Below are 23,013 nucleotides of genomic sequence, written 5' to 3'. Positions count from 1 at the left end.
TCTACGGCGTGGGGAGGCCTTCATCCAGCAGTCACAGCTGTCAACCCCGTACGGTTTACTCCGTATTCTTTGTACAGGGAAATTGAGTTTTGAGGTCCATACAATGTACAGCAGTTTCAATACGGGAAAAGCATTTAATTGTCTATTTGTTTGTGTTACTCCCTTGTGATGGGACTTTGTAGGATTAACGTTGAGATTTATAAGGGCACGGGGTGACCAATAAGGTCAGAATTGGTCTATAATAAGGTAGGGCACTGACAAGGGGTTGACAGGTTATGTAATGGTGAGTGTACCATGGTGAGTGTAGTAGTCCTGGTGATTGTCTAATTGTTTGTGTTTCTCCCTTGCGATGGGACTTTGTAGGTTCTAGATTTGAAGCTTTCGTGACTGCAAGGATTCATACTCTTAGGTTTTTTTCGGTAAAGTAAATTAATAAAAGTAATAATAGAAATAAAATAAAATAATTATTTTATAAAATAATTATTTTATTTTATTACTTTTATTAATTTTATTTTTTACCTACGTGACTTTACCGAAAAAACCTAAGAGTATGAGGACTTTGTAGGATTAACGTTGAGATTTATAAGGGGCACGGGGTGACCAATAAGATCAGAATTTGTCTCTAATCAGGTTGGGCACTGACAAGGAGTTTGACACAGGCATGGGCAGTGCCTGCGCACGTGCAAGAGATCTAGAGGGTAAACCTCTGACCTAGCAACCCTCTGATTTGCCGCCACCCTCCAACGGTCAACGGTTACCATGGTAACAGTTGACATTTCCGGTGGGCGCAACCATTACGAAAAACTAATCTTCAACATTGACCCAAACATGCAATTAAAACACACACATTTCATCCTTTCCAGATCTCCGTGTTATTTTTTATAAATTGCTATTTACAATTACGCTATTGCTCATAACGTGTTGATAATTAGGCGCGTAAAGTTTTAACACCCCTCCCGTTAGGCTTCAATAGATCGGTCCGTCGTGACGTCACCTCCCCTCTCACCCGGCGTCCATCGAGGCCGTCCGTTCCAGACGCTTCTGCGTGAAGTGGTTAAATCCGCAGCCATCCGTGCACGTGGACACTTGTAAGGTGGCCGTCGACGGCTGCAGCAAGATGTCGCAAATGGGCACGTTGGCGTTCGATGAGTATGGACGACCGTTCATCATCATTAAAGATCAGGACCGAAAGTCGAGACTCAGCGGCCTGGATGCATTGAAGGTACAGTGCAACCCGGTGTACAGTAGTGGATCTTTCCATCGGCTTCTATGAACGATAACTGTACCATTGTGCTTTATTTTTTATTTAGATAATGCGAGAATCATTCGTGTGTGTGTGTCACTAACAATACGGGTTGGCTTTTGAATGAATTCGTGTATCGTCAAGTCATTCATTCGGGATGTCAGAACAAAGCTACAGAAATGCTTCTCGCACGTTCGGATAATATTCTGCGCGTTTCGTGATAATCTACTTGTACTTTATTCGCATTGAGATAAGCAATGACGCATTTAGGCAGCAGTGTATATAACCAATGACCAAATCGCTCTCGGTACGTCAGATCTCTTCAGACATTGCCTCGATGAATGGATGGTGACCACGCATATTTTAACAAAATGTTGCAGGATACCACGGGTGGCGGCTATGTGGTGGGCAGCAGAGGACGGTCCAGCAAACAATCCTATGTGCTAATGTTACAACGTCTGTGCGTCGTTCCTCACCGTAAAAATCCGCATTGACCAACGCGGTGAAGTTAGTCAAATAATCACCACCACGACCCCGTGCTACCGGCACGGCGTGGATGTTAGGCCCCCTCGTACAGGATTTGATCGACACTCGCGGCGGGAGACCCATTCGATAAGGGAGTTTTTTTGGGTGGTGTAACACATGGCACCCAAACTCTTTGGTTCTTTCGGTAAAGTCACGGGAGGTACCTTACCTAAAGTCACGGAGGTACCTACGTGACTTTACCGAAAGAACCAAAGAGTATGGGTGTCCGAAGTCATGAAAACTTCAAATCTAGAATGGCACCCAAATACGCGTGCGAAAGCTCCCCCCACCCCGCCCACCATTGGTAGCGTTTGGTGCAGTTTCTCCATTTGAGGATGCGCCACGGGCTCTTGGGATGACTAAAGCAAAGGCAAAAATATATATATAACGAATGTGTGGCGGCGAGTTTGTGCAAAAAAGATACGTCCTCTCTTGTACAATCAAACGCACCCACAATCGTCAATAGCACTGGCTTGGCAACTGTTATCCATCCACTGCTGGATGAAGGCCTGCCCACACCGCCCTACGTTTCAGCACTGCATGACAACAGAAAGATATAGACGAAGAGGCTGAAGTTTCGGGAAATGGGCCCTTTCATGCATGTATGTTGAACTTCATTCGCACCGTACGTAGCCAACCGTTGCTGATAGAAGGTGCTGTAATCTTGCCGCGTCCCAACACGGGTTTGACGCGTTAGAATATATTGTGATGTCACGAATGACTGACCATTTTTGTACAGTATATATATATTTTTCATTACCGAGAATTCAAACTCGTATCGTACGATCTAGGACGTACAACCTAATACAACAAGACCTATACATTTTTGGATTGGAATGTTTACTCCGTGATTCGAAGTCGTACTAATTAAGGATAACAATAACTTACGGTGCTTTATGCAACTGACCATTCATGTCTGTCAGCGGCAGTCGATCATGTATGCACGTGTGGAATCGCAATGACAGCGTGATGCAGAGGTCGCAAACGGGTTTTGATTCCTTACCCGTACCCGTACCAGGGTTGCAAATGGGTACCCGTACCGGGCCAGGTACGGGTAGCCGTTCCCTACCCGTACCTACCCGAAATGAGTGACAAACGGTTACTCACCAGTGACTCACGGCCTACCCGTACCCGGCCGCACCAGGGTCGCAAACGGCTACCCGTACCCGCCGGGTAGGGTACGGGTATCGGGTACCCGGTTGCGACCTCTGGCGTGATGTCAGTATTTGCAGTCCAGCCTATGATGGAGCTGATTGTGGTTGGTGGTTGTTGCACATGGTGCATATAGGGGTGTGGTCCGCACAGTGGCGAGATCATTAGTCTGTGTTGGCCGCATGGATTTGGAATCGGATGAGCTCTGAAGCTTTTTTTCACTGATGTCCAGTATGATGGGGAAAAAGGGTTTGTGATCGTATTGTTATTTGCGTGCTGGTCTGCTTTGTGTTTTCTGACAGTCGCACATTATGGCAGCCAAGTCTGTGGCAAGCACTCTCCGGACATCGCTTGGACCCAAAGGTAATGCATTCTATCGGCGTACAAATAATGTCACTTAACCATTTATCAAACATTTTACCACTGACGATCGCTTGTGTTGTGATCGAAACGTCGTCGTTTATTTTATTTTAATTAATTTGAACCTATCTACATGACTTTACCGAAAGACCCAAAGAATATTTACCACAAAATGAATGAAGCTGATTCTAACATCTATTCTATATGCTTTTCATTTATTGATCCTTTTGGAAAAGGTGTGCGGAATTATATTTAATTCACATGATCTATTAATAATTTTCTGCCTACGTGACTTTACCGAAAGAACCAAAGAGTATTAATGGTGGTGTTCTTACCTAACTTTGTAGGGCTGGACAAGATGATTGTGAGCCAGGATGGCGATATCACGGTGACAAATGATGGTGCCACTATCCTGGGAATGATGGACGTGGAACACCAGGTGGCCAAGTTGATGGTGGAGTTGTCGCGCTCCCAGGATGATGAGATCGGAGATGGCACCACTGGTGTTGTGGGTACGTGACTTAAGTTATGCACCACATCCATTTGCACTGCACTATAGCTTGCTGGAGGACAAGCTGATTATGCCAACATTCATACGTTTGTACATCAGTTATATAGTTTCATGGAATCGATTATTATACTTTACAGAACAAGTTATCAGCTGTTTTATCCAACAAATCTAAAAAGTTATGTATTTTGTTACATAGTAAAATGTAAACCTTTCAAAAATGTTAAGGTTCCATTGGTTATTTACAGAATTAAAATTGTACAACTTAATTAATAACATTTAGAAACCAGTGAAATGTTTAATGGAATTGAACTACTTAATGTTAATATACAGTACATTAGATTAATTACATATGTTGATTAAAAAACAAAATTGAAGGTCTCCCCACGCCATGTCAATTGTAGAGGTTATTTATCCATATTTTGCCATGCTAGTCAGTGCGGGTTATAAAGTGCGGCGACCCAGGACCACTATTTTTCACTTTTCATTATTGTTGCAGTTGTGGCTAGGAATGTAACTGTTTGCTGATTTCAAACGGCAGTGCACTAACAACCACAGCGAGCTTTATTACATAGGTTGAAGTTCTATCTATTTTTCACGAAAATATTTATTTTCAGCTTCCTAAACAACCAAGCCTACTACATCCATATTTTAGTCATCTCTAAATTTAAACAAAACTTTTTATTTTACCAGGTAAGGCCCACTTAGCTACATAGCTCTTTTTTTAAAGTGACCTGGCCACAAATGATAGCTCAATGAAGCGGCTCATCACGTGGAAATTTATGACAGCCAAATACTCGAAATGCACGTTTCTAAATGTGGAGGAAAAAACCGGGTGACCTGGAGAAAATTCCAAGCGACCACGGGGAGAACATGCAAACTCCTGGTATATAGCCGTCAGGGTCAGGATCGAACCCCATACCAGGCGAGGTAGTTAACAATTCGCCACCACAGCACCCATCTGTGAAAGCAAGACGTGCCTATCTTATATACATGGTACTTGGTTGGCTTACGATGTGCTCACCGAAGGCCGGTTTGTGAAACAGTGCTTGCAGGCGCATTGCTCGAGCAGGCCGAGCAGCTCCTGGACCGAGGAATTCACCCGATCCGCATCTCCGACGGTTACGAGCAAGCGGCGCGCGTGGCCATTGCTCACCTTGACTCCATTGCCGAGTCCTACCCCGTGGACCCAGCCAACACCGAGCCCCTCGTGCTCACGGCAATGACTACGTTGGGCTCCAAGATGTACGTGTAGTACAGTATCTGCACTATCTGCACACTAGGAGTCCACCATGGTCTGTGCCTTGTGAGAGTACAGTGATTATAATTAGGTCTCTTGTAGTTGCATTAATCGTTATTCAGTGCAATAATGGATTACACTAGTGTTATCTAATGAGCGTGAACACTTCTGAATGTTGTTAAATCTTGTTTTTATCTCAGTGGCTTCACCGAGTTCCTCAAGCTAGTAATATTTGTGTAAATTGTTATGGTGAAACAAATGTGAATAATGCAGTAAATAAACATAATTTGTATTCAAAGAAAATATCTAATGGTTTGTCCATTGGTCTATCAACCTTTTGGGTTTGTTTCAGCACATGACTGATGAGACTTGTAAGCTTGAAACCCATATAGTTTGCCTTCTTAAACAAATGGTGTTGTTAAACATTGTTTGAGTAGGTCCACGAGCTGATAAACTAAATGACATTTTATTTTAATTCTACCTCGTGAAAGAGTGTCGGGTGGTGGCGGGTTTAACGACACATTTATATTAACGCGATCTAACCAGAAACACCTACATTATGAGCCCCCCGGTATTTGTATTGATTACTTGAATACCTTTTTATGCGCCTGTGTAGTGTGAACCGTTGCCAGCGAATGATGGCCGAAATTGCCGTGAATGCGGTCCTGTCCGTGGCCGATCTGGAGCGCAAAGACGTCGACTTCGAACTCATCAAGGTGGAGGGCAAAGTGGGCGGACGGCTCGACGACACAGCGCTCATCAAGGGCGTCGTCGTAGACAAGGACTTCAGTCACCCACAGATGCCCAAGGTGCTTAATAATGCACGCGTACGCAATACAAACACCGCCCCACAAGAGATTATTTTACAGATCTCTTTCAATCCACTGCAGCGCAGTATAAAGGTGCCCCCACCATGTACCCAACTGACCATGGGGTGCCGTTTGACCACATTTCAACACGCTAGTCAGTGCTTGTTGGTGAAGTGAGGTGCCAGGATGTGGTGGGTCTCAGATATTACACGCTGCTGATGGTAGCCATGGCCACAACTCGTATTCAAGTCACTCGGTTCATAGTGCGATGCGCCAACCACTGTGCCCTGATCCACCTACCCTGATCCACGTACTACAGTAAGTATTATAGCGTTATTGCTTTGTGTTTGGATATATTAATGCCACCCAAAGAATACAAAAATGGCTTTAAAATTAATGTGCATGTAGCACATGTTCGTGCAGTACATAAACATGTGCAGATAAATTATTTTCTTTACAGAGAACACAAAAGGTATACCACATGCATAATACAGGGTAAAGTAGATACACAGGCCTATATTCCTGCACTATTCACAGTGCAACGTAACCTACAGTCCACACATGTACACAGAGCTGTAGCCTGCAAATACAGTACAATACATATCACATGCTCATGAACCTATACAGTTACGTCATACATTATGTAAGTGCATAAGTTAATGTCTTACATGTTAACTTGTGTAATTTGTTACATTTATATCACACCCAAATATGTGCTTTGATGTATTGATCATGGGTGGAAATATTGGTTCATCAATTAATATCGATTCTTAAGAACACGATACTCAAATAAAATTGTGCTTGTAAGAACTTGGGCGTGAATCATTACACTTCTAATCTCTCACGGACTGTGTGCAGGACAAGGCTTCAATATATTTATTGCACGTTGAGAAGGCCCAGAGACTCAAAATGTTATGATTTGTTCTCCCCCACCTTGTAGGAGGTGATTAATGCCAAGATCGCCATTCTTACATGCCCGTTCGAACCACCAAAGCCCAAGACAAAGCACAAGCTGGATGTGACATGTGTCGAGGACTACAAGGCTCTGCTGCAGTATGAGAAGGAGAAGTTTGCTGAAATGGTCCGCCAGGTGTGTGTATGCTCTCACGACGACAACTGGCCTCACCTGACTCCTGCTGTGGACTGCCACGGTGGCGAGATGTTATCTGCCTCGCCTGGTATGCAGGAGGTCGTGGGTTCGATCCCGACCCTGATATATGCCGTGTGGTGGCATGGCGCGATGTGTTTCAAATATTAATTAAGCTAAAATATTTACTCGGATGAAGGGAAATTTGCAAACACGTTAGCCGATTTTATATTTCTGTTAAAGCAGTGTTAATGATGAACATGGTACATGAATTACCTTTTTGTGCATGTGTGTCAATGCACAAGCAGGCCCTTGTAGGTCTGTGATGTACTATTTAATTTTCTGCCAGTGTAATTGTAAAACATTCATGATATCCATTTGTATCATGAAGTACTTTCTTCCACTCATCACCTACCTGCGTTCTATGTCTCTGGCTGAAATGCAGCATGCAAGTAATACTCAGATCCATATTTATTCTCCTCTACACTATTACAGGTCATGTGAAGTTATCACCCTTTGTATAATCTTGGCATTGCCCCTTGTGCATATGTGTGTGTACAGGTGAAGGAAACTGGAGCGAACCTAGCAATCTGCCAGTGGGGATTCGATGATGAGGCCAACCACTTGCTTCTGCAGAACGAGCTGCCAGCTGTGCGTTGGGTTGGAGGACACGAGATTGAGGTTTGTGTTATTTGTTGTACTTCACATGGGGAACCTCTGCTCTATCATTTGTCATGATTCTGTCACAATTCCATTCATGAATAATATTTTTTTTTTATATATTGTGGTTCTTGTATAATCTATAGTGGCAGGGTATTTCATAACCAAATTGCGTGCAATAGATACAATGTATTGTACGCTTGCAGCATTTATAGGAGTCCACTGTTGATGAGACTTAGAATGTCAAAACTAGTCCAGTTTGCTTCACCAATATTGGGGGCAAATGTTGGTCAAGGGGCGTATAAGCGCTGGTTGACTTGAGGTTGTATCTTATTTTAGTTTTTGCATGTTGAAACATGAATTGGAATACGTGAAAAATTCAGGGCACTTATTATTGACACGATTGCATTTTAATCAACAAATCGTGACATCCCTCCTGCCAGTGCTGTCAGAACTTTAATTGTTAGGTCATTAATACACCTGCCTATGTTTAACGCCAATTCAACATTTACGCAGAGTGGATTGATCGTTGCTGACGCAGACGCTGACGATTGTGAAGTGGACATTGTGAATTCGCTGCCCCTTTAACGCTGTGCGCAGCTGATCGCCATCGCGACGGGTGGTCGCATCGTCCCTCGTTTCTCCGAGCTGACGGCCGACAAGCTGGGCCACGCCGGCATCGTGCGGGAACTTTCCTTTGGCACCACCAAGGATCACATGCTGGTCATCGAGCAGTGCCACAACTCACGTGCAGTAACCATCTTCATCCGCGGAGGCAACAAGATGGTACGGCGTTCACTGCCACCGCCATCACTTTTTTTTCGTGTGGTTGGTGGGTGGGAGGGTCAGTGCTGCATCTTTGTACTTGGTTAGAAAGAGGTGCACGCCAGTGGCCAATCCAAGGGGGGTTAGCGATGAAAACAATCGGCCCTTTTAGACTCTGAATCTTGATATTCCATTGATAATTACCAGAAAAAATACAAATACACTTCCGTGTGATGTAAAACAGGCACGTGTGATGCTTGCTACTCACGCGTGATGCGGCGTGAACCAAAGGCGGATTTAATAACTTCCATTTTTACATCGAGGGTAGTGAACATTACGTGTGCTTGTTTTACATGATTGGACAAAATGAGTTTACCCGGTCTTATTTGTAAGAGAAACTAGCTTTGGTACATCTCATGCATTGCCATTGCTCTGCACCAATGCCTGGGTATGATTTTGCTTGCTCTGCACATCAGATTACACCCTCTCAACAAATTAGGATTTTGGTCAGGAAATAGCTTTTATTCCAAATTTGTGGTATAATTGGTCATCCGTGTAAAACTTTTGAAGCACATAAATGTTTTATTTGTTCCCTGATCGATGTGCTCCCTTTTTCTGTTTTTTATTGTAATTGTGGTTTTATTTAATGGTGTAAAATATATATAATAACATTGCCTTCATATCGCAACCCCGGATTCTGTTTTTAGATCATTGAAGAGGCCAAGCGCTCCATCCACGATGCTCTGTGTGTGATCCGCAACCTGGTGCGAGACAACCGCGTTGTGTACGGAGGCGGAGCGGCTGAAATCAGCTGCTCATTAGCCGTTTCGGAAGCTGCGGACAAGGTAACGATGGCAAATGATTTGTTTTTAACCTGTTCCAATGATGTACGTCATCGGTTTGTCTTCCGATTCTGGTCTGAACCGGAATAAATGTTGTAATTACTTAATTGGTACTGAGGCTCCCGCAAGGCCATGCGGGGAGGGCATGTGGCACAGTTTGGCACCAGCTATCATCGAGTGCGGTCGTGTCGCCGCAGTTCTCCGCGGTGAGTACAACGTCTTTAAAAACAAACGGCGCTACGCTTCTCTAAATAAAATTAATGCTGAACCGCTTGCGCGTTCCGAGATTCAGCGGTGAACGGGACACCCAACTTGCTACTTGCAGGCATCTTGAAACGGGATAGGGTTAATAAAAGCGGTCTTGTACGCCGGAGCGTCTCGGCTCTTAACACGCGATACCGCGACTTGCATCACATCTCGTCTCAAGCGTTTGACAAGGGCGGCACCCCCTTGGCGCAAGTGATGATGATTTTTTTTCTACGGTAATTATGGGCAATTTCACAAATTGATTGCACCTCAGTAAAAAATTCAGAATTATTCTGAGAATACATATTAGGTGTATGTCACTGTAATTACGTTTTTATATAGAAACAGGTTTATTTTGTAAGAAGGCATTGGGTTTGAGACATAATGATTTCAACTGAAGGCACGATCAGACCAAGTGTGGATACAAATTTCAGTCCAACATCGTTTTACCAGTTCTCCCTTGTGATAAACGGTTGACAAATTATTTCTATTGGTTTACATACTATGCCTAATAAAAAAAGTTATTTCATAATTAGATTCATAATTTACCCACACACACCTTTTAATGTGTCTGAAATGTATAACTAATAATCTTGGAACTGCTATATTGGTACGTTTAAGCAGGCTACGTGTGCTAGATCCCTGACAAACAGATGTCTCTTGACCAGAAGTGCATTAAATTTGACAAAATATTAAAATTAGATAGGAATGCCATTTTTATATGAAGATTGATTTACAATGGTTCTAAACACTCATGCATTAACATCCATTCTTTTGCGTGTTTTACATGTGTCAAATCATCGGTTTAAGAAAATCGCATTTCCATTCGTATTTGTCGGAATGTGTACCGTTTTAAGTATCTTCATGAATCCCATGTACAAAAAAAGGTGTGACACAAACTGTCAACGTTCATTAAATTGTATAGACTGTAAATGGTTACATCCCTTTATCGCATGGAAAATTTTGTTCAAGATCAATTATTTACACTGGCGTGGCCTGCATGCGGATTTCGCTGTGGCTGTGTAGTCTCTTACAACAATGTGCTCAACGGACACGCGTTGTGTACCCATGTGCCCTCAAGTGTGCGACCTTGGAGCAGTACGCGATGCGTGCGTTCGCCGATGCGCTGGAGGTGATTCCCATGGCACTGGCTGAGAACAGTGGCCTCAACTCCATTGGGGCTCTTGCAGAGGTGCGGTCTCGCCAGCTGGCTGAGAAGAAACCCTACCTGGGCATCAACTGCATGCAGTCATCTTCCAAGGGTAAATAATTGTCTACTTGGGACACCCTCTATTGCGTGCCTGATTGATGTTCTCTTTCCAAGGAGACTCAAAAGGGGCAAAAGCCAATAAAATTCATGCTGTTTGTAATAGGGCAAAAGCTAAAATGTGCGAAATTAAGCGTGGATAGTTGCACTAGGCATTGAGACCTGTTTTTGTCTAATTAGGAGTATTTGTTTTGAAATCTCAATAATGTGCATTTATTATTGATTTATTCCATCCATTGACATTCGTAAACAAATGTCGAGTGACAATTTTATAAAGTAGCATTACTTTTGTGAAGCGTTTATAGTGACTTGCCAATTCATAATTAAGTTATATGAACAGTTTTCCCCCAAAAATATAAAGTCCTAACGTCTAAGAGTAGATGCAGCATATCATTTTTAGTTACTCTTTTTCACTCCTTTGTGTAGTTTGCCATTTTGCTATCTTCATTTATGATGTGTAATATTTGTGGGTCTTTGTTGTTGTTGCAGGTGACATGAAGGAACAGCATGTTATAGAGACGCTGATTGGTAAAAAACAACAGATCTCTCTTGCAACGCAGATGGTCAAAATGATTCTCAAGATCGATGACATTCGAAGCCCTGGCGAGAACATAGATTACTAAAATTAACACAGGCACCTGCCTCAGCTGAGCCCCCCCCCCTCTTTGGTCGATGCTTTTCAGACATCCACAGCACGATGTTTACCTGTGGTCCCGTGATGATATAACAACGCTCATAAATTGTACTGCTCTTGCATGTCACCAAAATTAAATTGCTTAACGTGTTGATAAACATTTCTTGACACTTATAATCTTGTACTTGTGTTTCTTGATATCCGCGGTGTGAGACATGTCCATACACGTTTGTACCAAGGTTTTATGATGCATTTCTGAAGGATATTTTTTGTAAGAGCAGCAGCCTACATTTACGTAATGCAAAGTCAAATGTAGTTTTGGAAGCAAGGCTGAGGCACTGATGTTTAAAACTAAATACACCTTATTTGTGTCACCTCATTTGCCTTGTGTTTTTTTTGAACTGTGTGATTATGTACTCCCCTTCGTGAGACTGTCAGAATATTATTGCTTGCATCGGTATGTTCAGATACACAACACGGACAACAGATACAGCCATATGCCAGCTGTGTATGAAATGAGTACATCATTTTTATATTTTTAGATCTCAATTATAGTGTATGCAATAGATGTTTTATTGATATTTGAAGTAATACGTAGGTTTTAACCACTTTTAATTTCAGGTGTTTTGGCTCCAATTCCCAGTGTAATTGTATTATTGGCGGCATGTAGTGAGACAGAATCTGCTCAGAAAAACAAACCTGGAGATGCATGCTTGCAATTGCAGAGAAAGATGAACACAGGCAAAAGAACAAATGCAAATTCGAGATATTAACTTGAAAAGTGACCTGAGAAGAAGGGGGTGATGGCCGATGGTCAAGACTGATAACATGCTGAAGATGACAACCACCATGGAGATCGTGTGATGACAACTCATGTGGGAGTTAGATCAACTATTGCAAGCCTATATGGTGGTAATGTGGAAAGCCCTTGATCCAGCAGTGAATAGGTCATGACTGATATTGACTCGAGCATGAGTTGACAGTTGCAAAACTTGCAAGCATTGCATCACAGCACGCTATGAATGACCCAAGCTCATTGAACCTGAGCATCTACCTTCAGCCACAACTACCTGTTGGCTCATTCTGGTCGGTGGAGTTGCTGGATCACAGATTTGCTCGCGGATTCCCAACGCTGCTGGGCTTGCAAGGGAGCTAGGTGAAGACTCTTGTGTCCTGAGTATCACCCATTCGTGTGTGCAGTTTCTCCATGTACAGTACTCCAATTTCCTCCCACAAATAACATGCTCGTTATAAAGCAGTTGGGTAAACATCACAGTGCATGATGTGCTCTAATGCGAGTTGAGCCTCAATGAGGCTTTTTGGTGCATTTCGTGTGAAATGGCGTCTTGTGACCAGCATGCCTGAAGAAGATAAAACTTGTTAATTGGCAATACAGGTTTTTTTTTTGGGTTGGATCGCGTAAATATAAATGTCTTTAAACCCGCCACAGCCAATTAGTAAGGGTTGTCATGTAAACAGAATGTGCTAATTCGTTACTAGCACAGCACACCGGTGTGTTGGAGAAAATCCACAACATTTACATCTTTTTAATTGGACCAGCTTTTTTTATTTTGGATATTCCAAGTGCACAACACTATTAGTATGTGTTAATTATTAATCGGCAACAACCTTTCAATACAATCCGTGTAAAATATGTACCATAACATTTCTCTACATTAACCTATATTTAAGTCTTTTATGTTAAGACGCTCGACTACATCCCAACCTTAAGTCAAAACATTTCCCTGCTCAAAAAATGGAGCGTCTTGCATTGACGGTTCTGAGCCAGTGGTGGAAATTCCACATTGCAATGGCTGAGAACAATACATCTGAAGGGCAAACCACTTGCCCTTCCGCAGTGGAATCAAATGAATGAGCAACACGACTAGCGGTCAATATAACATATACCTTTCTACTTTCAAATTACCCAGAATGCACCCAGATCTAAAGCTAAGTGGGGATTTGAACCTGCATGGTGCTTGGATGGGTAACCATCACGCACAAACGGGACGCTATAGGTTTGTTGCTGGGTTATGTGGTGGGCAGCAGAGAACTGCAGCAACATCTATTGTGATATTGTACTATGCTGCTACGTCTGCTCCCCGCCAGCACCAACCCGCACTGACCCAGCATGGTGAAGTATGGTCAAATAACCCCCCCCCCCCCTCCACCAAGGCCTGCCAGGCATGTGGGGAGGTCCTCATCCAGCAGTGGATTGTCACGAGGGATTGAACATGCTTGAGGCTAATATAAACATGAAATGTTTCCAACAATAAAACGTCCATTAATCAGGATATCTTATCCACGTACGATCAAATTGTATCCTTATAATCTTAGCACGAGGCTCACAATTGCATGTAAAACAAAGTTGGTGTGTGTAAATGTTCATTAAGCCCGTGTGTGCACGTCCACACATTGCAGGGGAAAAAAACAACGTTACACTACATCCGATGACAGTTTATATAACTCGGGGATGGAGACCCCTCTACTGGGCGAGGCTCGAATAAAACTTCACGTAGCTTTGACGGTCCACTAACGCAGCTCAAGTCAACTCCTGCCACTTCAAGAGGCGTTTGCGTGACTGAGCGCGCTCAAATGATAAACGCGGCATCTTTGCCAGGTTGAAAATGTTCCGCCGCCTCCCCTCCTCCAGTGAAGGATGTCATCTGTGGACCGTTCCAAAGTGGTGAGGCATCCACGTAGCCACGGACTGGAAGAAATTAAATTGTGGGCCATGTCTGGCCCATGGGCCATCCGTTCCCCAACCTCTGATACAATGCAATCTTAAGGTCTCTCAAGTGTTGAGTGATGTTTTACCTACGTGACTTTACCGAAAAAAACCTAAGAATATGATTCCTTGCAGTCACGAAAGCTTCAAATCTAGAATTAAGTGTTGAGTGATGTTGTCAGCATTACGACAACACATCTCTCTTGCAAGAGTGACCCGGGTTAAGCGGTAATGGAAAATAAAATGCGATTTCATAGTTTACTACACTCTAAATGAAAACATAAAGGTGACATTTCAACGGTGTCATTTGATTTTAATTTCAGCTTGGTCTGTCCAGGTCGGCGACCTGCTAAATATTTCCGTACCCAGCACACCACATCCAGTATACAATACGCTATGGCTGTGGCTGCTTGTCACCCGTCACCTACTCCAGTCTACCAGAGACCCGGAAAACATTCGGAAGTGAATCTCTGCCGTATAAATAACGACGACCTTAGCTCATGGTAACGCCTGTTGTAACCAGTTTGTAGTACGCGCCCTGCGCAACCATGAGCTCGTTGTGAGTGCCCTTCTCAATGACCAGCCCCTGGGATATGACGGCAATCTGGTCGGCGTTCTGGATGGTGGAGAGGCGATGAGCGATCACGATGCACGTGCGGCCTTGGCGCGCCTGATCCAACGCAGATTGCACGGTCTGCGCAACAGTTTTCAAACACACACGATTAACATGAACACATTCTCATGCATTACGGTGTCAATAAAGTAAAAAAAAACTTTTTATTTTTTGTTCTTTCGGTAAAGTCACGTATTTTTCTACGTCACGTAGGTATTTTTCTACCTACGTGACTTTACCGAAGGAATCAAAGAGTATGGATTCCTGCAGTCACGAAAGCTTCAAATCAAGATATTTTTTTATTTTACCTGGTAAGGCCCACTGAGCTAAATACTTTTTTTTTGAAGCGACTTGGCCACAAATGATAGCTCAACAAAGTGGCTTAACATCACGTGGAAATTGATAGCATCCAAATACTCAAAGCGCACGCTTCTAACTGTGGAAGGATAAACCGACAGACCCGGAGAAAAATATACTCCAAATATACAGGCGTCGGGGTTGGGATCGGACCCACGACCTCCTGTATACCAGGCAAGGTGGTTAACATCTCGCCACCGTGGCACCCTTCTACCAATCTGGTCACACAGAAACACCTACCTGATTATAACATAATAATACTTTAATTTTATATGGCGTCATTCATGCCAACGGCTTCTCATAACACGCGACCATTCATTATTTTTAAGGACCAAATCCCATACACGCGGTTAGCTACGCATGGCGCGAAAGAATCCCAATACACACACACACACCTACACAACAAGCAAATGAAAACTAATAAACAGATTAATCAATGGCACCAAAAAAAATAGCACGGACAACATCAACAACAAAACGTTATCACGACAAAGAAATTATCCCATTGGGTCTCGACATCCCTGACCACAACCCCAACTTCCCAACCACGCCAGATGCCGCACGCCACAACTAAGCATCGTCACTGGATACGTACCCTGCGTGGCCCGTAAGGAGCCATCCTTTCAGTAATAAATGAAACTTGAAATGTACGCATGGAGGAGGGGGGGGGTTAACCCAAATGCGTATGCTTGCGTATGGGGGTCTACTGACAGTGTCCGTACACATAGGGAACGGTGGGGGGGGGGGGGGTGAAGCCTCGATAACAATGTCTACATTGGCCTTCAAATGAATTAGACAGTCCAGCGGTGGACTCTCTGTTTTCTTAAACACGTCAATATTATTAATCCGTGATCGTTTCTGCGTGGATTAAATATCGGCCGTTCTATAGGATTCGGAGGGTGGATGTGTAAAAAGTACGCGTGCGTACAGAGAGGGGTCAAGTTTTGACACATTTTTGCGTCCCTACTCAATGACTGGCCCCTAAGCGCGTGGCTGCGTGCGTGTGAGATCGTCACCTGCTCGCTCTCGGTGTCCAGCGCTGATGTCGCCTCGTCCAGCAGAAGGATCCTGGGGTCGCGGATAATGGCACGCGCGATCGCCACCCGCTGTTTCTCTCCGCGAGACAGCTGTGCACCTTTATCTCCCACGTTGGTCTCGTATTTCTGGCACGGTAACATTGTACAGATGTATTTAGTCATTCATACAGATACATGCGGTGTGGAAAGGCAATTTAATTTTTTTTAGAAGAAGAAAAAATACGACCGATTGTGAGATGCATGGAATTACATTGACAAACTGAGGATTAGAGAAAACACAGGTTTATTGATGTCATCCAAACTATTTTAAAAAGTAAGTGGACAACTAAGCGGGCTTGGGCAGGACCAGAAGAGACGATGGTCGATCATCATCAATAATAATAACCGAGTGGCAGCAAAGGAATGGAGCGATTAAATGAGATCAAGTGCAGGTGCTAGGCGGATTATTAAATCACAGGATCGTGGTGGCAGCTTGGGGAGACCTTCATCCAGCAGCGGTTTGAGTGTGGCTGATTATGATGATAAAAACAATTGATGCACGTGTATAGTCCTTTTGGTGACTTAAATCATGGCTAAATAACAAGTGTCTGTAACCTGGGTTCAAACCCAGCTTTCACAGCAATGTCGCTGACATGGGAGTAGCCTGCCGACTACGAAGGCAATCCAAATCGCGTAAAATCATTGCCGCAGTTTCATCAAGAGCACGATCTGACTCTACGTCGAACATCAAACCACCGGACGGGAATGTAATCTCTCTCGGTTGAAAGACGCAGCGACAGCCTGAGAGGTGGAGAGACAGCACCGCGGGGGGGGGGGGGGGGCCAAGCCACAACGCAGCCCAGGGGGGGGGGGCAAGGAACTCGAAGTTACTGGAGGAGGAGGACGTTACCTCGGGCAGGCCCATGACGAAGTCGTGCAGCTGCGCGGCTTTGGAGGCATTAATGACCTCTTCCCACGTGAGCTCGCGGAAGTTGGCACCGTAGCGAATGTTGTCGGCAATGCTGCAGTCGAACAACACCGGCTCCTGGGACACGATGCCGATCTTGGAGCGTAGGAAACGCACGTTCACCGTGCGAGAGTCCCTCCCGTCGATCAGCTGAGTGAGAGAGAGAGAAGACACAGTTGTGTCGCGGACGAGGCAACGCAAATTGATGTCGATGATGCCAAGGCGCGCGCGTGTGCGTTCGTTACTGGGCGGCTGTCAGCACCGCGATTCATCCGTTCAAATGCGTTCTGAGAAGAGTCATCAAATCGAAAATTGGGAAAGTGCATCGTGGGAATAAGGCACAACTTAAATGGAAAGTTAAGATACATCATTTACGGAAAATCATGCACACGTGTATGGAATGTGTTAGGCTTTACAACGTGTGGTTTGTCTTTGGATTTAGGATTTTGGAAACTGACCGGTAGTCGTCAGGGAAACATTTACTTTGCAAATTTGCGAATAGTCCGTCTTGCTCTCGATTGTGTCTGCATTTCTTTGGGTAACCCTTTGATAAATGTGGCCACTTTTCAATCGGGTAATTCCCTAATAGCAATACAACTTTATACTTCAGGTTGATTCCCATCGGATCATCTGCATGCGAGTTAAAGTATCGCCCCCCTTTGCAAAAATATGGACGGACAAATTATTCTTAGGTTTTTTCGGTAAAGTCACGTAGGTAAAAAAAATTAACCACCTGAAGACGGAAGCTTGTGTTGCCTCCGAAACGTCGTGATTTTTATTTTATTTTACTTTTATTAATTTTAATTTTTTTTTTACCCACGTGACTTAACCGAAAAAAACCTAAGAATATGAATCCTTGCAGTCACGAAAGCTTCAAATCTAGAATGGACGGACAAACCAAACGCACAAACACCTTCACACTGAAACTGCGTCCGTTATCAAACGTGAACGCGGATAATGCACGATGGGAAATTGGCTCCCACGCGGAGGTCATCTCTTCGTCCACTCACCACTTGGCCTCCGTCTGGATCGTAAAAACGTTCGAGTAGCTGCACACTCGTGCTCTTGCCACACCCGCTGGTGCCCACGAGCGCCAACGTCTGCCCAGGCTGGACGCTCACCGAGAGTCCGTTGAGCACCTGCGTGTCTGGCCGGCTTGGGTACGTGAACGTACAATTGGTGAACGTCACGTCTCCACGGAAGCCATCCTGCGCAACGCGAAACGGCACCGTGTCATTGATTTGCGTGCGGTGCTAAAATAAGTCATTCACAGCCCCGTGTCATTCAGAGTGATCTGTCAGTCCAGGTGCCTGCCATCGACCTCCCAAGGCACCAGGGTGGGTTCAGTTGAACCGCCTCCAGTGTGTGACCGAGGCGGGGTGCGGTGCTTCTTATGAACATCGATGGGACGTCGTACTGCTACGTGACAGGTCGCCGTGTAACCGCGGGGGAAGCAGGAGACCGTGGCCCCCATCATGTTGTCGTTGTTGCCCTGCACATGCTGGAGGTGGCTGTCACATGGCTCTGTGGCTACGTTGGCTGACGTCCACTCACACGTGTAACATTGACATACGTATGTATACGGTTATTTACTTAATTTTCTTGTGTTTATGGTGCTGTAACTGTATCAAAGCGTTCGCTAAATAAAAAAATATATACAGCCCTGTGTTCGATCCACATCTGGATGAAGCCTTCCTGCACCTTGTCGACCATGGCGGATGTTTGACCATACTTCACCACACTGGTTAGTTCGGGTAGGTGAAGGGTGGCCCAGGACCGGTTCAGATATCACTCGTCAATGATGTCAGCTACGGCCCGGAGTCGAACTCAGTTGGCTGTTTCGGAGGCAACACATGAAGACGGAAGCTTGTGTTGCCTCCGAAACGTCGTGATTTTTATTTTATTTTACTTTTATTTTTTTACCCATGTGACTTTACCGAAAAAACCTAAGAATATCAGTTGGCTGTGTCCGTAGCGCAGTGCACTAGCCACTGTACAATCACTCCACCAAAATAACCTTAAGTAGAAATATATACATTTTTTAATGATAATCCAATTCTCTGCTGAATGAAGACCCCCCCACAGCCTGTTAGTTACGACGTTTTTTTTCGACAATACTTCACCACACTGGTCAGTGCGAGTTGATGAACGAGTGGGGGGGGGGGGGCGTGCAAGATTATTTCAAATATTGTTCACCATCTTCTTGGTTCTTTCGGTAAAGTCACGTAGAATGGAAATAATAAAATAATAAAAAGAAAACATTATAGAATGGTGAGAATTATTTAATCAGGTTTTATTTTTATTATTTTATTATTTCCATTCTACGTGACTTTACCGGAAGAACCAAGAAGATGAATCCCTGCAGTCACGAAAGCTTTAAATCGAAATTTATTGTTCACCACTCACGTGAGCCACGGCTGCGTATCGCACTCAGGTTAACGACATCGTAACTTACGTGCGCGCTGGGCACTGCAACCACTGCTCCAAATATTCACATAATCCACCCGAAACGGATGATGGGCTCAGTTGGACCCTTGAATTCGCAGGCACCCGACCAGCGAGTCAAACGCTCTCAACACAAGACGACGAGCACGGCGCAATGGCTCTGACCGCGACTCACCCACGATACTCCCTTGTCTGGAGAGGAGTCGATGGCCGGAGTGCGGTCGAACAGCTTGAACAGACGCGCTGCCGAGATCTTGGCTTTGGCGTAGTCGGGGGCGTACGACGACGCTCGGCCTAAAGCCGTGCCGCTGAACACCAGCGCCGAGAACACCCTGCCGCGAGATTATTGGAAGATTAAAAAAAAATTACAGTCATGTCGTGTTCTTTTGTTTTGTTATTCAGCCACAATGGAGCAATTTCATTGAATACGCCCCCTCCCCTGCCTCCTCCACCACCACCCCTGCCTTTGTCCACACAGCAGCATTTAACGACGAAATGAAACATGCAGATTCATACTCGGCTAAAATTTTTGCCCAGGTCTCTTGATCGACCAGTGGCCCGTAAAATATTTCGCGCGAGATAAAAAGCCTCGGGGTGGGGGTTTTCTCCGTAACAGTTCCACGGACGAGTTCGTTCAACGGGCGAGAGGGCAAGCGTCACGCGCAAAACCCCGAGCGACGTTCGAACCTGCGGGGGCTTCACTCACCTGAACACGAGCGGGAACTTCAATCCGTCGTGCGCCACGAGGAAGCCTCCGTAGCGGAAGGAGGCGGCGTACGTGAAGAAGATGACGCTCTGCGAGAAGCTGAAGGTCGCGCCGAAGACGTTCGCCTTGCGGATGGCGGCGCGGTGCGGCACAGTCAGGCTGTCCGTGTACTGCTTCACGAAGGTCTGCTCCTTGCCCAGACCGGCCACCGTCCGGATGTTCACAATGCTCTCGTTCACCACCTGGGCGCGTGCATTGCGAGTCCGATTGTTATTCGCATGGTGTGTACGTTTCTTCATAAACACATTCCTACGGAGGGAGCTGGTAGGAACGTTGGGTTGCTCGGTGAATGGCCAGGGTCAATGGCGGCGTGGTGTATTCCGCAAATATGCCCGACTGTGAGGGCGGGCACAAGCCGGCGTGAGTAGGTTAAACGTTGAGTTTTATAAGGGCACCATGGGGTGACCAACCCCTCCCCACCCAGCCCCACCGCCCCCTCCCCCCACCGCTCCCACCCCCCACCCAGCCCCTCCCCACCCTCCCCACCCAGCCCCTCCCCACCCTCCCCACCCTCCCCACCCAGCCCCTCCCTACCCTCCCCTTTCCACCCAGCCCCTCCCCACCCAGCCCCTCCCCACCCTCCCCTCTCCACCCAGCCCCACCCCTCCCATCTTTAGATACACGACGGACGGACGGACACAATAATCCCCTGTGGGCTGGTGTAACCAGGAGGTTCCTACCAGTTTAAAGGTTTGATGTATGCGTATGTATGTTTATATATTTGCTACTACCACCAAGATCTGTATTTGCTACAACCACCATGTATGAACTTCTTTCACGCCGTACGTAGCCAACCGTGCTAATCGGAGGTGCGGCATGGTAGGACAACAAACTAAAACACACAAACAGCGCAGTTCTGTGCTACACTGACACAACACGGCACGTATCGCACTTTGCGCTGGCCGGTTTCCTGCAGGAGCTCCCAGCACGCGGAGAAAAACGTCGGGCTTCACGCCGAACAACAAGCCCTCGCGGAGGAAGCCCTGCGATTGCGAGTATGAAGGAGTGCAACCCCGCTCGCCACCTAACCCACCTGGGTCCGGTGTTAATCTATCGACACGTGGTGAAACAGGAGCACGGTTTGTATGTATGTTGAACTCTTATCGCACCGTACGTAGCCAAACGTGCTAATTGGAGGTGCGGTGTTGCGTCTATGGGCAGTGTTGAATCTATGGGTAGTGTTGAATCTATGGGTAGTGTTAGTCTACGGACAGTATGTATGGTGGACTTCTTTTGCACCGTACGTAGCCAACTGTGCAAATCGGAGGCACAGGGGAATGCAACAAACTAAAGAAAAATAGTTTTCAATCTCGACTTTAAAAAAAGCATAGCTCCAGTGGCTTCCTAATATCGTGCTTGGACAGAACTCGTCAATTGTGCAGATGCGGTAGAGAGGAAAACAGTCGCCTTCCCATTCATCAGGACCTCAATAACGTCCCTCGTCATCGCATGAAGTCACGGCAAACCCCTTTAGACCCATGCGCTTAACCTTAAACAATGCGAATTCAACTCCCGATGAAGCCGGAATGGAGTTCAAAATAACTCACAAACACCTTGTTGTGAAAGACCCAACGCAGAAGAACCCTGGGTTTGATCTTTCACGAAGCTCATGGTCCACCCTAAATCCCATCAGCACAAACCACGGCAGATGCGGATACCTGATGCACAAATGTAAAATTAAAAACTCTCCAGTGTGCGACTGTGGTCATCCAAAACGGACCGTACAACGTATAACGACGCAATGCCCCCCAATCCGCAAATACGACGGAGACATTACCGCGATAAAAAAAAACAACTCCGCTACTCCCAACACGGTTGTTTGCCTTGACCACCTGCATGTGAAATTGTAAATTGTAGAATTTTTAGGTTTTTTTGGTAAAGTCACGTAGGTAAAAAATGAAAATTAATAAAAGTAAAATAAAAATAAAATAAAAATCACGACGTTTCGGAGGCAACACAAGCTTCCGTCTTCAGGTGGAACCGTCACAGCACGATAGCTATCGATAGCTATCGTGCTGTGATACCTATCGTGCTGTGACGGTTCCACCTGAAGACGGAAGCTTGTGTTGCCTCCGAAACGTCGTGATTTTTATTATATTTTATTTTATAAATTTTAATTAAAAATGTTTTACCTACGTGACTTTACCGAAAAAACCTAAGAATATGAATCCTTGCAGTCACGAAAGCTTCAAAAAAAATGTAAATTGTAGCTCTGCATCTACATCGATTACAACCCGAGGACACGTCACGCGAGGTCCGCCGGTCGGCTCCCCTCCGCACTCACCTGGCCAGCATCCTCCAATGCCTCTTTGTCAGTGTTGGCAAAGCCTGTGAGCAAGCGCGCCTGGAAGACGCCCGACAAGGCCAACAGCGGAAGGAAGCAAGTGACGACAAGGCTCAGCTTCCAGCTGTAGTAGAAGGCGATGATGAACGCCGACCCGATGTTCGAGATGGAGTTGACGATCATGCCGATCTGCATGCCCGCTGCCTGAAAAGAAGGAGGCATCCTCAGCAAGCGGCTCCTCTTTAAGGGCTCTTGATACATTGAGGGTTTTTTTTTATTTCTTAACAAATTCGAAAAAAAATTACCCGAACCCTTGTCATGCGTAATATCAAAGAAGGTGGAGGTGGGGGGGCACGCGTACACGTTGATTGGATTCCGCAACGCTTTCCAACTTGCGATTTGTATTTAGCCCTCGATTTGACGTTTTCGTGACTGCAAGGATTCATACTCTTTGTTTTTTTCGGTAAAGTCACGTAGGTAAAAAATTGTTATCTTGATA

The 23,013-nt window shown here is 45.2% G+C and overlaps 2 protein-coding genes across 2 annotated transcripts in view; one reads left to right on the top strand and one right to left on the bottom strand.

Moving 5' to 3' along the window:
- Positions 1-977: 977 nt before the first annotated feature.
- CCT5 (chaperonin containing TCP1 subunit 5) lies at positions 978-11,512 on the top strand. Its single transcript, XM_078609101.1, has 11 exons — positions 978-1,222; positions 3,223-3,283; positions 3,628-3,792; positions 4,835-5,033; positions 5,645-5,837; positions 6,778-6,927; positions 7,486-7,605; positions 8,185-8,370; positions 9,057-9,194; positions 10,519-10,699; positions 11,194-11,512. Exons 1-11 carry the CDS (start codon positions 1,118-1,120, stop codon positions 11,325-11,327), a joined length of 1,632 nt encoding a protein of 543 aa, XP_078465227.1. The 5' UTR covers positions 978-1,117; the 3' UTR covers positions 11,328-11,512.
- ABCB11 (ATP binding cassette subfamily B member 11) overlaps positions 11,204-23,013 on the bottom strand; it is a 44,090-nt gene continuing 32,280 nt past the window's right edge. Inside the window, exons 22-28 of the mRNA XM_078609100.1 lie at positions 22,515-22,718; positions 20,171-20,412; positions 19,640-19,796; positions 18,030-18,227; positions 16,963-17,169; positions 16,053-16,199; positions 11,204-14,760 (exon numbers count right to left, since the gene is read on the bottom strand). Of these exons, the coding sequence (XP_078465226.1) occupies positions 14,560-14,760; positions 16,053-16,199; positions 16,963-17,169; positions 18,030-18,227; positions 19,640-19,796; positions 20,171-20,412; positions 22,515-22,718 (1,356 nt within the window). The 3' untranslated portion in view covers positions 11,204-14,559. The remainder of the gene's footprint in view (positions 14,761-16,052; positions 16,200-16,962; positions 17,170-18,029; positions 18,228-19,639; positions 19,797-20,170; positions 20,413-22,514; positions 22,719-23,013) is intronic.

This window comes from Lampetra planeri, chromosome 31, assembly GCF_965212315.1.
Source record: "Lampetra planeri chromosome 31, kcLamPlan1.2.h2, whole genome shotgun sequence".
Classification (NCBI taxonomy): domain Eukaryota; kingdom Metazoa; phylum Chordata; class Hyperoartia; order Petromyzontiformes; family Petromyzontidae; genus Lampetra; species Lampetra planeri.
The sequence above is the reverse complement of the archived record's forward strand: the minus strand, read 5'-3'. Positions and strand labels throughout refer to the sequence as shown.

Bases quoted from the DNA above. Each gene is read 5' to 3' on its own strand.
- CCT5 (XM_078609101.1), top strand. From the start codon at position 1,118: ATGTCGCAAATGGGCACGTTGGCGTTCGATGAGTATGGACGACCGTTC. The intron at 3,793-4,834 runs GTACGTGACTTA...TTTGTGAAACAG, and splicing joins TGGCACCACTGGTGTTGTGG to TGCTTGCAGGCGCATTGCTC. The intron at 10,700-11,193 runs GTAAATAATTGT...TTGTTGTTGCAG, and splicing joins CATGCAGTCATCTTCCAAGG to GTGACATGAAGGAACAGCAT.